The sequence below is a fragment of the Bicyclus anynana genome, chromosome 4 (genome assembly GCF_947172395.1).
Source record: "Bicyclus anynana chromosome 4, ilBicAnyn1.1, whole genome shotgun sequence".
NCBI classification, from domain to species: Eukaryota; Metazoa; Arthropoda; class Insecta; order Lepidoptera; family Nymphalidae; genus Bicyclus; species Bicyclus anynana.
The window spans coordinates 4,622,980-4,637,763 of record NC_069086.1 but is presented as its reverse complement, the minus strand read 5'-3'; the positions used below and the strand labels follow the sequence as shown (position 1 = coordinate 4,637,763).

At 36.8% G+C, this 14,784-nt stretch overlaps 2 protein-coding genes across 9 annotated transcripts in view; one reads left to right on the top strand and one right to left on the bottom strand.

Annotated features, from left to right (window-relative positions):
* The first annotated feature begins 132 nt into the window (after nucleotides 1-132).
* LOC112042958 (DNA polymerase alpha catalytic subunit) lies at nucleotides 133-10,540 on the top strand. The gene is made up of 11 exons (XM_024078190.2): nucleotides 133-302; nucleotides 380-577; nucleotides 1,710-1,900; nucleotides 2,444-2,674; nucleotides 2,959-3,396; nucleotides 3,893-4,066; nucleotides 4,649-4,840; nucleotides 5,587-5,844; nucleotides 6,657-6,786; nucleotides 7,111-9,555; nucleotides 10,241-10,540. Exons 1-11 carry the CDS (start codon nucleotides 287-289, stop codon nucleotides 10,465-10,467), a joined length of 4,500 nt encoding a protein of 1,499 aa, XP_023933958.1. The 5' UTR covers nucleotides 133-286; the 3' UTR covers nucleotides 10,468-10,540.
* Nucleotides 10,541-11,651: 1,111 nt separating this feature from the next.
* Nucleotides 11,652-14,784, bottom strand: part of LOC112042919 (uncharacterized protein CG7065) — a 31,449-nt gene continuing 28,316 nt past the window's right edge. For all 8 annotated transcript variants that reach the window (XM_052891481.1, XM_052891487.1, XM_052891480.1 and 5 more), the window contains one exon: nucleotides 11,652-13,754. In XM_052891481.1, coding sequence (XP_052747441.1) covers nucleotides 12,366-13,754 — 1,389 coding nt within the window. In that variant the 3' untranslated portion in view covers nucleotides 11,652-12,365. The remainder of the gene's footprint in view (nucleotides 13,755-14,784) is intronic.

Genomic DNA, 14,784 nt, shown 5'->3' with positions numbered 1-14,784 from the left:
GACAATAGTAAAATTGGCGCCAAAAAGGCCAACTACGAAAACACAGACAAATAACCAAGAAGTGAAATCAGAGACACTATTTTGCCGGTGAATTATTTCTGAACAGACATTATGATGATGATATTTCTGAACTACACTGCATTCGATTTCGCGCCATTAAAAATGTCATTCGTTTTGTTGTCAAAAATCAAAACATTAACTTCATTTCTGGAATGATTTCGTTTTAATTTGTGAATGTGTTTTTATTTATGTTTATTTTAATTTTAAAGCAATATTATTGTAAATCATGGCGGACTCTATAGGTTTGAACAGCGTTTCACATCATAGCATTTGGATACTGTTATGTACAATTTATCTCAACTTCTGCAAACATTTACAGCGAATTCCAGATCTAAACGGCAGAAAGTGGATAAACATGGCCGTATGTCGGCTTTCGAGAGGTTGAAACAACTAAAAGGGAAAGGATCAAAACATAAATATGACGTGGATGAAATGGATAATGTGTATGATACGGTGGACGAATCTGAGTACAGTGAACGTGTGTTACAGAGGCAGGAAGATGACTGGATTGAAGATGGTACCTATTTTATTTATTTTACCAAATTACCCGTAGTTGGGAAGTTGTTGGGACATTGCATTGATTTAAAAAAAAAAAAAAAAAAAGATTATTTGCCGTATTTTTTATAATATGACCAATATTCCCGTTCCCCTCCAACTAAAGGAGAAAGTCGGGAAATACTGTGCTAGGAGTGGGTACGACAATAGACCTACGGGGCGGGGATCGAACCACCACCCCTCGGTGATAAGTCCGACCGCTCTTACCATTGAGCTATTGAAGCTTGCATTGATTAGATGTTGGTTGGCATTATAATTTACATCTGATAACGATTGTTACTCAGTCAATCACCACACAAAACCCACCACCTTATTAGAAGAGAGGAGACCTGTAAGCTGTAGTGTGCTGATGTTTATACTGACCTATTTGTACCTCCTAGCTCCTGGCTGACTAACATAAAGGCAATTCGACAGAATTGAATTTTTAATGTATTTGGAAATATAAGACACTTTGCTAAAGATTTTTATCATTGTTGATGAATTCAACCATATCTTATCACCTACCATCACCTTTTCTCTATATCTCAAACATTAAGGAAAATCTTTTTTATTTTTTACAACATTATATATGTAATTGCAAGTAGGTTTAAGAATGTATTAAACAATATAATGTTCTCTGTATTTCTAAACCTGCATCTTTATTCTGTTTTGCATAACCAAGGGCATCAGATTTTGATTAAATATTGGTAAGTTTCTAAATCATTTATAAAAATAGTTTCAAATTTCTTTTTGCATAGTTTCTAAATATGCAAATAAAACTATTTGCACTATAACTATTTGACCATTTTCGCCTTAATAAGGCAAGTTATTTATTAGATAAAAATTATTACTTGAGGACTGGCTGTATGTGAAACTATAACGGATAAAAGCTGAATAATACAATACATTGTTATCACATAAAAATATAATACAAAACACTGTTAAAAATTAAAAAAAAAATTAACCCTCCTGCTGCGGGACATTTGAGTGCCCAAGCAACCAATAGTCAGGGCTCCAGAGCGAGGAGCCTCCTCACAATACACGCTGTCTCAAGAATCACTGACTTCTGTATCTGACTCTTAATCACATAATATTATTATCAATTTCTGTTATAGATGGAACTGGCTATGTGGAGGATGGCAGAGAGATATTTGATGATGACGAGATTGATGACTCCTATGTAGCAACAGATAAAAAGGAATCTGGTCGAGGGCAAAAGAGGAAAGCCAGAGTTGCACCACTGGGTCCCACTGGAAAAGGCAATATCAGGAACCTTTTAGGTTCCATGCCAACCAAGAAGAAAGAGGTTTTTGTCTTATGTTCATTAAGATAATCTACAACTTTACAACTAAGATGTTGCTTGATAATTTTAATATACTTACTTCTTATTCTATGTTAATTAGTTAGAGCTTAAAGTAATCTAGGCTCCATTGATACAATGGTTGGGCTGTGTGGCTAAAGTATTGGGTTTTCTTACTTCCAAAAGATTCTCAGGGGTAATCCAGTGTTGGAGGTTGGTGGTATTGGATCCCCACACTTCACACAAAACACTTCAATCTTTTCCAATCATTAATCAATTGTCTGGTTTCACCATTGACATTTTGTAGGGAGTGTTATATAGTCAAATATTATCGCCCTCAGCCTGCCAACCCACATTGGAGCTGTGTTGCCAGTCTTAGTCTCCAAATCTCCTTTCCTATAAGGAGGGAGGTCAGCCCCTACAGTAGATGGTTGAGTTAGTTCAAGTTAACCATGTTATATGGGGTAAACAAAACTAATTTTAAAAGAAAAAAGTACTTAAAACCAATTTGTAATATATTGTTGTTATATTTTATAATTTGATTTCTAGGATGTAAAAATATCAGAGGATAACATTTTGTCAGACATAATGTCAGATTTGGATGGCAATGCCCCCTCTTTGGTCAAGCCAAAGCCTGTGGTTCCTACAAAAGCCAATATTATTGAATCAAGCAAAAGAGATGCTCAGAATTACTTCAAAGGCCTTTCATTGACAGTGAAAAAACCAACTCCAGTTGTAAAAGTTGAAGAAACTTCAGAAGAGCATAAAAATGCTTCTATGGTTAGTTGGGTCATATTTATCAAGAAAGTATGAGTTATATGCTAGTCTTATTTTATTCTCTCTCAGTTGTAAATGTCATAGTTTATAATGTTCTTTTATCTTCCTGACCAGATAAATAAAAACTTACCTCATTGCAAAAAGGAACTAATTATTCCTTTAATCTATTTAGAACAGACAGCAAAATTTTTATATTATCAGGCTATAAGTATTTCAAATAAACAGATGAAATTTAATTGAGCTTTATTTTCCTTCACATTTAATTCATATTATCATTATTTTCTTAGGAGAAAAATAATGTAGAAAAGCAATCCAATGGTCATACAGTATTAAAAAAACCAGAATGGAAAATAGATAAAGAAATTAAAAGAGAACTTGAAGACTCTGCCACTCAGAACATAGAAGAATTTTCCACACAAGACATAGATTTTGGTGATGACTTTAGCAATGATGCAGTTTTGTGTGATATTAAAGTAAAAGAAGAAACACCAAGTGTCTCCAATACAAAGAAAGAACTTACTCCAAATATATCTACACCTAATACAATAACAGATGTCGCTGAAGAGTTTTTGAATGAGGACTTTGACATATTTCCTGCAAAGAATATAAAGACTGAACTAAAACCATTAACCAGTAACTGGGCAGAACAAAGTGATAACCAAGTAGTGGCTACAGTCCAGACTGATGGAGAGTTGCCATTACAAAACAACAAAGAAGGAGAGAAGGTAGAGTTAAATCAATTTGCTGAAATAATTAATAACTTGTTAATGATCTGATAAACTCATGTTATAAACCAAAAAGTCACATGTAGCTCTTGTTTTATTTTCATTGATTTGCTGCATTTTAGAGTTTTTTGCTTTTAAAACTCTTAAATGCAGTAGAATACATTTGATGTAGAATGTGTTTTAAGTAGAATGCATTTTATTCAATATAATTCTGTTAAGGTACATAAGTGAAGTAGAGGTTGAACAAGAGTGTTTTAAGTGATTAATTTGATTTCCTTGGTGGACTCCATCAACAGTTTTAGTCAGGTTGCCTTTGCTGTACTAAAGCATGACATGACTTGACTTTTTTTTTTGACTTTCGCTCTAATAACGTAAATTTTTTGATAAATTTTAATTTAAATCATTACTTGACGACTAGCTAAATGTGTTTCAAAGCCATATTGTAAAACGAAAAAAAAACGGATCCTAAACTGTTGCACTGCTGCTTATTTTTCAGATTTTAAAGTTCTACTGGTTGGACGCATGGGAAGACAGATATGTGAAGCCTGGTGTAGTGTACTTGTTTGGTAAAGTGTATGTGAAACCTTCCAACAAGAAGGCCGGCTGTGCATCTTGCTGTTTGGTTGTCAAGAATGTTAATAGGCAACTGTTCCTGCTACCTAGAGAATATGTAAGCTACTTATTTTTTATCAAACATTTTTAAACTGTCGCTAGTCAGCAGTTATGATGTATTTTATGTCTCTTTGCCTGGTATCTCAAAGTGTCATTAGAAAAAAAGTATTCTTGGATTCAACTTAATAGTAATCTATACTAATATCATAAAGAGAAAAATGTAATTGTTTGTTTGTTTGCATTGAATAGGCTCTGAAACTACTGAACAGATTTGTTTTTTTTTTTTTTGCTGTTGTGAAGCTACACTATGCTAGAGTGCTATAGGCTATATTTTATCTCCATATTCCTCCAGGAACGGGAACCACGCGGGTGAAACCGCGCGGAGTCTACTATTTTTAGATTTAAATTATTATTATTTTTTAATAAAAACATAACATTTATGCATGGTGGATCTAAACTCCATATCCCCTCTATTATAAGAAGGAAGGCCTGGACCGGTAGTGGCCTGTTAAGATAGACTGGTGATGATGATAATGATATGATGTGTGTTGAATGCTACTCTTAATGAATAACTTTCTAAATAGAAATGATTTGTTTTATGTATAATAAGTAACACATACAAAACACTCCTCTCTTACAGAAACTGGACCCAATAACCCTAGAACCAACTGACCAAGAGGTGACAATGATGGACGTGTACCAGGAATTCAATACTGCAGTGGCCAGTGAGCTCGGGCTGAAGGAGTTCAAATCGCGAAAGGTTACGAAGAACTACTGCTTCAACCTGCCCGACATACCCGCTCAGTGTGATTACTTGGAAGTCAGATATTCTGTAAGTAAAATATTTTGCAAATGGTTTACAGAACCACAGTTACCGACGTACACGATGTGTAGCTAAGCTGAAATGGCGATAGGCGGGGCACTAGTTCTGAAGAAAATGAACGTTGGGGTTGACCAAGGTTTTAAAATGGCGACCCTGCCAAACAAAGGACGTTAAGGGGACCAAGTTTCTGGAATGGCGACCACAGGAAGTTGGGGGACCAAAGTTCGAGAATTGCGACCCCACCAAGCATAGGATGTTGGGGTAACCAAGATTCTAGAATAGCGACCCCGCCAAGTACAGGACGTTGGTGGGGACCAAGATTCTAGAATAGCGACCCCGCCAAGTACAGGACGTTGGTGGGGACTAAGATTCTAGAATAGCGACCCCGCCAAGTACAGGACGTTGGTGGGGACCAAGATTCTAGAATAGCGACCCCGCCAAGTACAGGACGTTGGTGGGGACCAAGATTCTAGAATAGCGACCCCGCCAAGTACAGGACGTTAGTGGGGACCAAGATTCTAGAATAGCGACCCCGCCAAGTACAGGACGTTGGTGGGGACCAAGGTTCTAGAATGGCGACCACGCTAAGCACAACCAGCTCACTCGGTGGATGACTACATAATATGTGGGTTCAGGACCTTGTTGTTTGAAAAATTCTTCAAAACCTGTGTCTAGCAGTTTGCGTCTATCGCTAACTTGATATGGTTGAATAATATTTTTTTTATTTATGTAGGCTTATTTTATATATTTTCCAGGCTACATTGCCTCCGCCGCCAACCAACAAAACCTACTTAACATTCTCACACGCGTTTGGCGCGAACACTTCGTCCTTAGAAACATTCCTACTAGAGAGAAAAATCAAAGGCCCGTGTTGGCTGGAAGTGAAGCAAGTAGAGAATGTTCTGGCCAAAGTGTCGTGGTGCAAGTTGGAGGCCGCCTGCGACAAAATAGAGAACATAAATGTTATCAGGAATGATAGTGATTTGGAGCCACCTCCGATAGTGATTGCAGCTGTAAGTAGTAACTGTAGCATAATATTATGCATACAATGTACCGCTAAACCGTTAAGATTATTTTGGTATAAAGATAATTTGGTCCTTGGAGTCCATAGATTTTTTATCCCAGAAAAATCCATAGTTCCCACGGAATTTATAAAAAACACAATTTCACGCGAACGAAGGCGCGGCCTTCCACTAGCTATACATAGAAACATCTTTCACTTTCTTAGACCAATAAAATTATAGACAGACCAGCATTGCACCCAAATTCACAAAATTGTCTGTCATTTTCCGAGGAAAACAAGGTTAAATTGGTTATACTAAACTAGTGGTATTTGCCCATTTTTACACTGTTCAACTACACAAAAAGGTATTTTTACAGAGCTTTTTAACCAACGAACACGATTGAAACATCGAACAGTTTTTTAATCGCATTAGATTGTTGATCATATACTTTGACAGAAGTTACGTCTAGTGAGGCAGGTCCTATACAATAATTAGTCTGAGTTCATTATAATATGGTTATAACTGCTGGTTTCAATGGAAACTGATCTCAAGTGGAAACACATCTTGCAGGGTATTTATCTGAGTCACTGGCCTCTTTGTACCTTTAATACCTTGTAGTTTCTTTGTCTATTTATATAAGTTCCCTTAATAATTTACTATCATAGTTTTTTTCAATTGAATACTTACACATCATAATTTTAATTATAAATCCTGCAAAATACTTCCCCTAAATATTTTTTCTTTAAATATGTGCCTGAAAATTTGCATTGTATGTCTCCCAAAATATTATGTAGTATTGATCATACAGTTTTGTGTTATAGCTGAATATGAGGACAACCACAGATCCTAAAACAAACAAGACAAAGATATTGATGCTCAGTTGTCTGGCGCATAACTCCTTCCCTATACACAAGCCTCCGCCGAATCCGCCTTTCAATCAACATTTTTGTGGTGAGTAACCCCAATTTAAAATAGATCAACATTGCTTAAATATTTTTAATGGTTTAATTAGTTTAAATTTGTCACAAATAATTAATTTACAATGTATATTAGACGAATTTAAGCTCATTTGCCTGACAAACTGCCCCTTTGGACTAAAACATCAATGTTACTTTACCGCAGTAATAAACTTCGTAGTACATGTAATCATCAAAAAATCTAATTCTAATAACTTCCTAAGGGATTTTTGCTTATACAGATATGAACTTTTATTTATATAAAATTGCTGTAAGAAATTCGAGCGGAATGTAAAATAAAATGAGCAATTTTTTTCAGTGATGACGAAATGCAATGATATTTGGCCACTCGACCTAAAACAACACTTACCTCAGTACAAAGCTACTAAATTGACCAAATGTGACACAGAACGAGAACTTCTAAACTACTTCATGGTACAGTTCTGGAAGCTAGATCCAGACTTAGTAGTTGGTCACGACTTACAAGGGTTCCTACAGGACTTGCTCATAGGAAATATACTAGACTTACGCATACCGAATTGGTCAAGACTTGGTCGCCTAAAAAGATCTGTGGCTCCTCAAAAAAAGTTTGCAGCAAGAGATGCGTTTTTGGGCAGACTAGTTTGCGATATCAAAGTATCCGCAATGGAGCTTATTAGGGCTAGAAGCTTCGATCTTGATACCTTGAGTGTAAATGTTTTGAAGATGAAAGAAGGCGAGCGGGTCGACGTTGCTCTTGAAGACATACCGCGCTATTACGAAAGCAGTAATGACCTTTTACAACTTGTTACACTGAGCATGCAAGACGCGTCGTATATACTCAAAATCATGTGCGAACTGAACGTAATTCCTTTAGCTCTACAAATTACTCAGATCGCTGGAAACGTGATGTCTCGAACATTAATGGGTGGTAGATCAGAGAGAAATGAGTTTCTACTCCTTCATGCTTTCACTGAGAAACAGTATATTGTACCTGATAAGGTCTATGGAAAGAAAGCGACAGGCGATGACGCGGATGTGGAAGATAATGACGGATCTAATAATGTCTCTAAAAAACAAGGAAAGAAGAAAGCAGCTTATTCTGGAGGTCTCGTACTGGACCCCAAGAAAGGTTTCTACGATAAGCTCATTCTCCTCATGGACTTCAATTCCTTGTATCCCAGTATTATCCAAGAGTATAACATTTGTTTTACGACCATCAAGAGAAGGAATGGCGCCGTATCCGACGATGACATCAATAATCTGGTTTTGCCTAGTTCTAATACAGATTTTGGTGTTCTGCCGACGCAGATCCGAAAGCTTGTGGAAAGTAGACGAGAAGTTAAAAAGTTAATGAAGTCACCAGATTTACCATCAGAACAATACATGCAGTATAACATCAGGCAAATGGCTCTAAAACTCACGGCCAATTCAATGTACGGTTGTTTAGGTTTCACACATTCGAGGTTTTATGCAAAACCACTAGCAGCGCTGGTGACGTTGAAAGGCAGAGAAATTCTGATGGACACAAAAGAAATTGTTCAGAAATTAAATTACGAAGTCGTATATGGCGATACAGACAGTTTGATGATAAATACGAACTGTCTAGACTACGACTACGTGTTCAAGATCGGGAATGATCTTAAAAGAGAGATCAACAAAAAGTACAAACAAATAGAATTGGATATCGATGGGGTTTTCAAATATCTGCTCCTTTTGAAGAAAAAGAAATATGCGGCTGTGGTGATAAGCAGGAATAAAAATGGAGAGTTCGTTTTTATTCAAGAACACAAGGGTTTGGATATAGTGAGACGTGACTGGTCGCAATTAGCCGCTGAATCGGGGAAATTTATTTTAAGCCAAATTCTCTCTGAACAGTCAGCCGACGAAAGACTAGAAAGTATTCAGAATCATTTGAGCAAACTGAAAGAAGATTTAGTCAGCAGTAAAATACCGCTATCATTATTAACAATTACAAAACAGCTTACTAAAAACCCCAACGAATATGCTGACAAAAGTGCCCAACCTCACGTCCAAGTAGCATTAAGACTAAACAGCAAAAATAGCAGGCGGTTCAAGAAAGGCGATATAGTGCCTTACATAATTTGCGAGGACGGAACAGCCAATTCTGCAACACAAAGAGCTTATCACGTCGAGGAGTTAAAGAATTCCGAAAACCTCAAAGTTGATTACAGATACTATTTAGCTCATCAGCTACATCCAGTTATATCTCGTATCTGTGAGCCAATCGAAGGCATGGACCCCGCGCGTGTCGCCGACTGCCTGGGCTTAGACCCCTCTGGCTACCGTCAAATGATTAAAAAAGAAAACACTAATACTGATCAATACGAAGTAGAAAACGATCAGGAAAAATACAGACACTGCAAAGACTTCACGTTCGTTTGCGTGAACGAAGGGTGTAAAAAAGAAAACAGAATACGCGAGACTTTTGTGAAGTTGGACAAAGAGACTGTCTCGTTTTTAGAGCGATGTCAGAATGAAAAGTGTCCTGTGAAGCCAATAGACTATTTGGCGTGTATACAAAACCAGTTAACTTTGCAAATGCGTCAGTACCACAACCTTTACTACGCAGGCTGGATATCTTGCGAGGACCCTGCTTGTGGTTACCGCACGGTGCGTTTGCCGCAAACATTTGCGGGTGGCTACCCACTTTGTAGACAATGCGAGAAAGGGGTCATGTTCAGAGAATACACTGAGAAGGATGTATATCTCCAAATAAACTTCTTCCTATTTTTATTTGATCTTAACAAAAATAATGCCTCAAGTAAGTGTTTCCTTTTAGATTTTTTTTTATTATTTTTATAACACATTTGCTCGTAAAGTATCGCTTATTTCACCAATTTCAATATTGTAATGTGTCTCATTACGCACATGTGCCGTAATGTTTTAAATTACTTTTTTTGTCATCCCTCTAAAAATGAACGGTACTTTTTTAAATCTTGGCAAAGAGTTTTTATGTCAGAAAAGTGCTCAACATTTTATTAATAAAATTAACTTTGTGTGATAAAATATAATAGAAAGCCATTTAATTCTTTAATTTTAATAATTTTGACAATAAACGTCAACCATTTATCTGCATCAGAAACACAAAAATATTAATTTACTTTATTAATACTGGCTGTTTTTGGTGCATTTGTCTAAAAAAAACAAACACTGGTGTGCACACTTCGTTGTCTCTGCAAAAGTGACAAACGTATCAAAATGTCATATGGAAAACAGGCCAAGATGCAAATTCGTTTTCTGAAAGTATGTTCAAAGTTTCCTCGCAAATGTGTTATAAAACGTCGTATGACATACGTGCGCTTTGATAATTACAGCCTCTGCTTCCTTACCATAGCACTATGCAATATCGCATCGGCTGTAATTTAACTTACCGCACTTATATCATAAAGTACTATTGTACTTATATTTGTATGTTCTAATGTTCTAATTCGAACATCATTTTTCAGAAACAAAAGTTGCCCTACAAGTAGTCGCTGCCTATCAGGTTCTCAAAGAAATGGTAGAGGATGTTTTAGCACATTCAGCGTACTCCATAATTAATTTATCTAAGTTATTTAGATTCTTTTCATTGGATAAAAAAAATGGAGAAAAAGTTGAACCGGAGCCCATTGAAATAGATATTCTGCCAGAAAATGAACACATTGATGCCTTGATGGAGATGGGACCATATTAAAATTATTTGTAATTTGTAAATAAGCTGTTGTTAATTTGTAATTGTAAATAATTAAATAAATATTTAGTATCAAGGTAATCTATTTTTTTAACCGACTTCCAAAAAGGAGGAGGTTCTACGTTCGGCTGTATGTATGTTTTTTTTTTTATGTATGACCAGCGATAATTCCGTCATTTATAGATTTTAATTTTTTTTTTGTTTTGAAGGGTTTGATTCCAGGGTGGTCCCATTTTTTTCATGTCAGGGTCTGATGATGGCATCCTGGAGAAATTGAGGGGAACTTTCAAAAATCGTAGAGACGGCTAGTGCGTTTGTTAGTTTTTCCATAAGGTGTTTTAAACCACTACAATTTTATGATGGTCTGGAGTTGGTCTGATGATGGAGCCGAAACACAGACGATGGAACTCGTTAACGATTTACAGCAGTTACCTTTTGTTTGGGCTTGATTAATTTGTATTGATGAGAACTTGCCATCTAGATGGTTTGCGACTGTATTAAGGTGATGGAGACGAACGACAGTTAAGGGAACTCCTCGACGGTTCACTGTAGATACCTTGTGTTTGGACTTGATAAATTTGTATTGATGAGAACTTTCCACCTGGATAGGTTGTGACTGTATTAGGGGTTTGGTGATGAAGATGAAGGAGAGTTAAGGGAACTCCTCGACGGTTTACAGTAGCTACCTTGTGTTTGGACTTGATTAATTTTATATTGATGAGAACTTTCCACCCATAAGGATTGTGACTGCATAGGGGTTAAGACTACTTCTCACTAGATATGATACTTTTTCTGGATATTCTGGATATTTTGTTCACACTCTATAGGTATGTTAACACTAAAAAATAAATTTTTTTATCAAAAAATTCAACCGACTTCCAACTCGAAAATTAACCTAAACTAAAAAGCAAGAAATAACTTGTTACCTATGTGCTACCTTCTGATCAGTTTGAAGGCGGTGCCAAGCCAGTGATGTTTTAGTTCAAGCCGTTTAAATTACAACATCTCTGTGGTTCTTTCAGAAACAGCTTTAATTAAAACATGACACTGTATTGGCACCGCCTTCAAACTGATCAGAAGGTAGCACATAGGTAACAAGTTATTTCTTGCTTTTTAGTTTAGGTTAATTTTCGAGTTGGTAGTCGGTTGAATTTTTTTTATAAAATTTTTTTAATAAATAAAACCAGTTATTGTTATAATCCTGTTTATTGCAATCGCACACAGCGATAATGTACCAATTTATATAACCGACAATATACTCGTATTAATGCACATTACGAGCCAGTTCGCTTACAGAGAATTTTTCATACTGAATACTTTTCCGAGTTACAGTGTCACCCTATTGCGAAATGTAATGTCATGACACCTTTTAGTAAATAAAATCTTTTTTAACAAAAACATTTAAACGACTTCAAAATCACAAAAATAAACTAAAAAACGAAAAATCACTTTGAAGGCGGTGCCAAGCCAAACGAAATGGCGCTTGGCAGCGCCACAGTACCTACGGGCAATATCGTTCTTTTCATTTTAACACAAAATTACTAAACCGATTTTCATGAAAATTAAATGGGACCAATCTGGAAGTATACTCTTTCAAACAATAAAAAGAATTTTTAAAATTGTTTAAGAAATGAAGTTATGCGGTAACAAACAAAAAAAAAAACATACGCGTTGAATTGAGAACCTCCTCTTTTTTTTGAAGTCAGTTAAAAGTTAATTATTGAAAATGCTTTGCTTGCAGTTAGTCTCGTAATGTGCGACAAGATATATCTACATTTCTCACGAGGTAAAATAATAAAGGTTTATTATATTTTTATTATTTTATGTAAAAGTAAGGCAATAAATAATTATTACCTTTATTTCATCTCTTAAAAACAAACTAAAATTATAGAGCTTAACATCTAGAAATTGCCTCTTCCGCGACCTCTGGGTCCGCCTCTGCCTCCCCTTCCACGGAAATTTTTCTGTTGATTACCAAATTGCTGGTTCAGCTGATTCCTGGGAAAGCCTCCTCTCATACCCTGATTGTTATAAGAATTATCATGAGTTCCCCTTGTAGGTATTTGTCCTTTGAAATTTCCTGAAAACTGATTGCCAGGCGGCCCTCTTGGACCTTGGTTAAAATTGTTTGGCGGCCCTTGATTAAAGTTATTTTGGTTACCCTGGATCAGTGGGCCTCTTTGGTTTTGATTGAAGTTATCGTGGGGTCCGCGCTGTCCCGGATTATAGTTATTTCCTCCTCCTCTTGGTCCATGATTGAAATTATTCTGAGATCCTCTATAGCCTTGATTAAAATTATCTTGGCCGCCTCGGAATCCTTGATTGAAATTGCTTGATCCCTGATAATTATCTTGGAGGCCCTGGTTGTAACTGTTTTGGGGCCCATGACTGTAAGCGTCTAAAGATCCCTGATTGTAACTATCTAGCGGCACTTGGTTATAACTATCTTGCGGCGCCTGATTATAACTATCTTGTGGCCCCTGGTTGTATCTATCCTGGGGACCCTGATTGTAACTGTCTTGGGGAGTTTGATTGTAATTGTCTTGGGCACCCTGATTATAACTGCCTGGGGCACCCTGGTTGTAACTGTCTTGGGCACCCTGGTTGTAACTGTCTTGGGCACCCTGGTTGTAATTGTCTTGGGCACCCTGATTGTAATTGTCTTGGGCGCCCTGATTGTAATTGTCTTGGGCGCCCTGATTGTTGTCTTGGGCACCCTGATTGTAACTGTCTTGGGGTACTTCGTTATAATTATTTTGAAATCCTTGTGGATTTTGGTTAAGGTCTCGAGATCCTTGGTATGAATCATGTTCTTGCTGAGTATTAGCTCCTCTATTAAAATCTTCTGGTGTTTGTCTTGGCTCCCAAACTGGTGCATGAGAAGTACTTTGGATGGCCCTATTTTCTGATTGATTTGGTAAATTTTGAGCAGCGGTCGGTTTAGAGGTGCTAATGTCAAAAGATAGTGATGGAATAAGTTGTTTAAGCTTGTCCATTGGCAGAGCTTCAGGGAGGTCTCCAAAAGATCTAGGTTGTGTACTACTTGATACAACGTCAGAAGTTTTATTTTGAAAAGAAGTCAGGGCAGGTGTTTGCTGCAAAGCACTTTGCACGAGTGCCATCAGATCTGTTGCCGAAGACATACTTTTTGTCACATTTGTAATTTCTGAAGTGGTGACCGGTGACTTTTCGGGAACCGAAGATTTTGTTTCTTCCAAGGACTTCTTGACTATCTCCATCTCTTGACGAATGCGATTTTCTTTGACTTTTTCAGTTGCAGATTTGAATACCTGTAACAAAAATAATAATTTTTAGTATATTTATACATATGAAACCATTTAAGCACCCAAATGATTGTGTATACTAATATTATAAAGAGGAAAGATTTGATTGTATGTTTGTTTGTCTGTTTGCATTGAATAGGCCTAATTGTATTGAATTAATTTTAAAAAAAAAGCCGTGATAGCCCAGTGGATATGACCTCTGCCTCCGATTCCGGAGGGTGTGGGTTCGAATCCGGTCCGGGGCATGCACCTCCAACTTTTCAGTTGTGTGCATTTTAAGAAATTAAATATCACGTGTCTCAATCGGTGAAGGAAAACATCATGAGGAAACCTGCATACCAGAGAATTATCTTAATTCTCTGCGTATGTGAAGTCTGCCAATCCGCATTGGGCCAGCGTGGTGGACTATTGGCCTAATCCCTCTCATTCTGAGAGGAGACTCGAGCTCAGCAGTGAGCCGAATATGGGTTGATGACGACGATTGAATAGGCTATTGAACCAATTTGAAAAATTCTTTCACTGTTAGAAAGCTACACTATCCATGAGTGTTATATAATATGCTATATTATATACCCGTGATCCTAAGGGAACGGAAACCATCTATAAAGTTTACCACAAAATGTGCCTGTTTAATTTTTCACTAAAAAAAATGTACAGTCTGGATAGATGCAGGCGTTACTTTGCGGAAGATCATCATGAATAGATAATAATTTATTCACAAACCGGAGCATCCTCAGGAACGTGCAATTGCACGTTGTAGAGACCTGGGTGACGATGTCGCATGCGTTCGTCGGATTTTCGGGGATGATAGCAAAATAAATAAATTATTATCTATGTAATAAATGTACAGTTTCGTTCTGAGGATAATGCAATCAACACAACATTTCCAGTAGACCGCACGATAATACGTAATATGCACACCAAGACATATCTCGATGAAAGACATCACTTTCTTCTTCATTGCGATGGGAGAGAGATATATTTCATTTCCGCCGCAATTCATTAACAATAATGTCTTTTTCTCTTGACGACATAA

Excerpts from the sequence above, each read along its gene's own strand:
- LOC112042958 (XM_024078190.2), top strand. Across the intron at positions 578-1,709 it reads AGATGACTGGATTGAAGATG|ATGGAACTGGCTATGTGGAG; the intron begins GTACCTATTTTA and ends TTTCTGTTATAG. Across the intron at positions 9,556-10,240 it reads TAACAAAAATAATGCCTCAA|AAACAAAAGTTGCCCTACAA; the intron begins GTAAGTGTTTCC and ends ATCATTTTTCAG.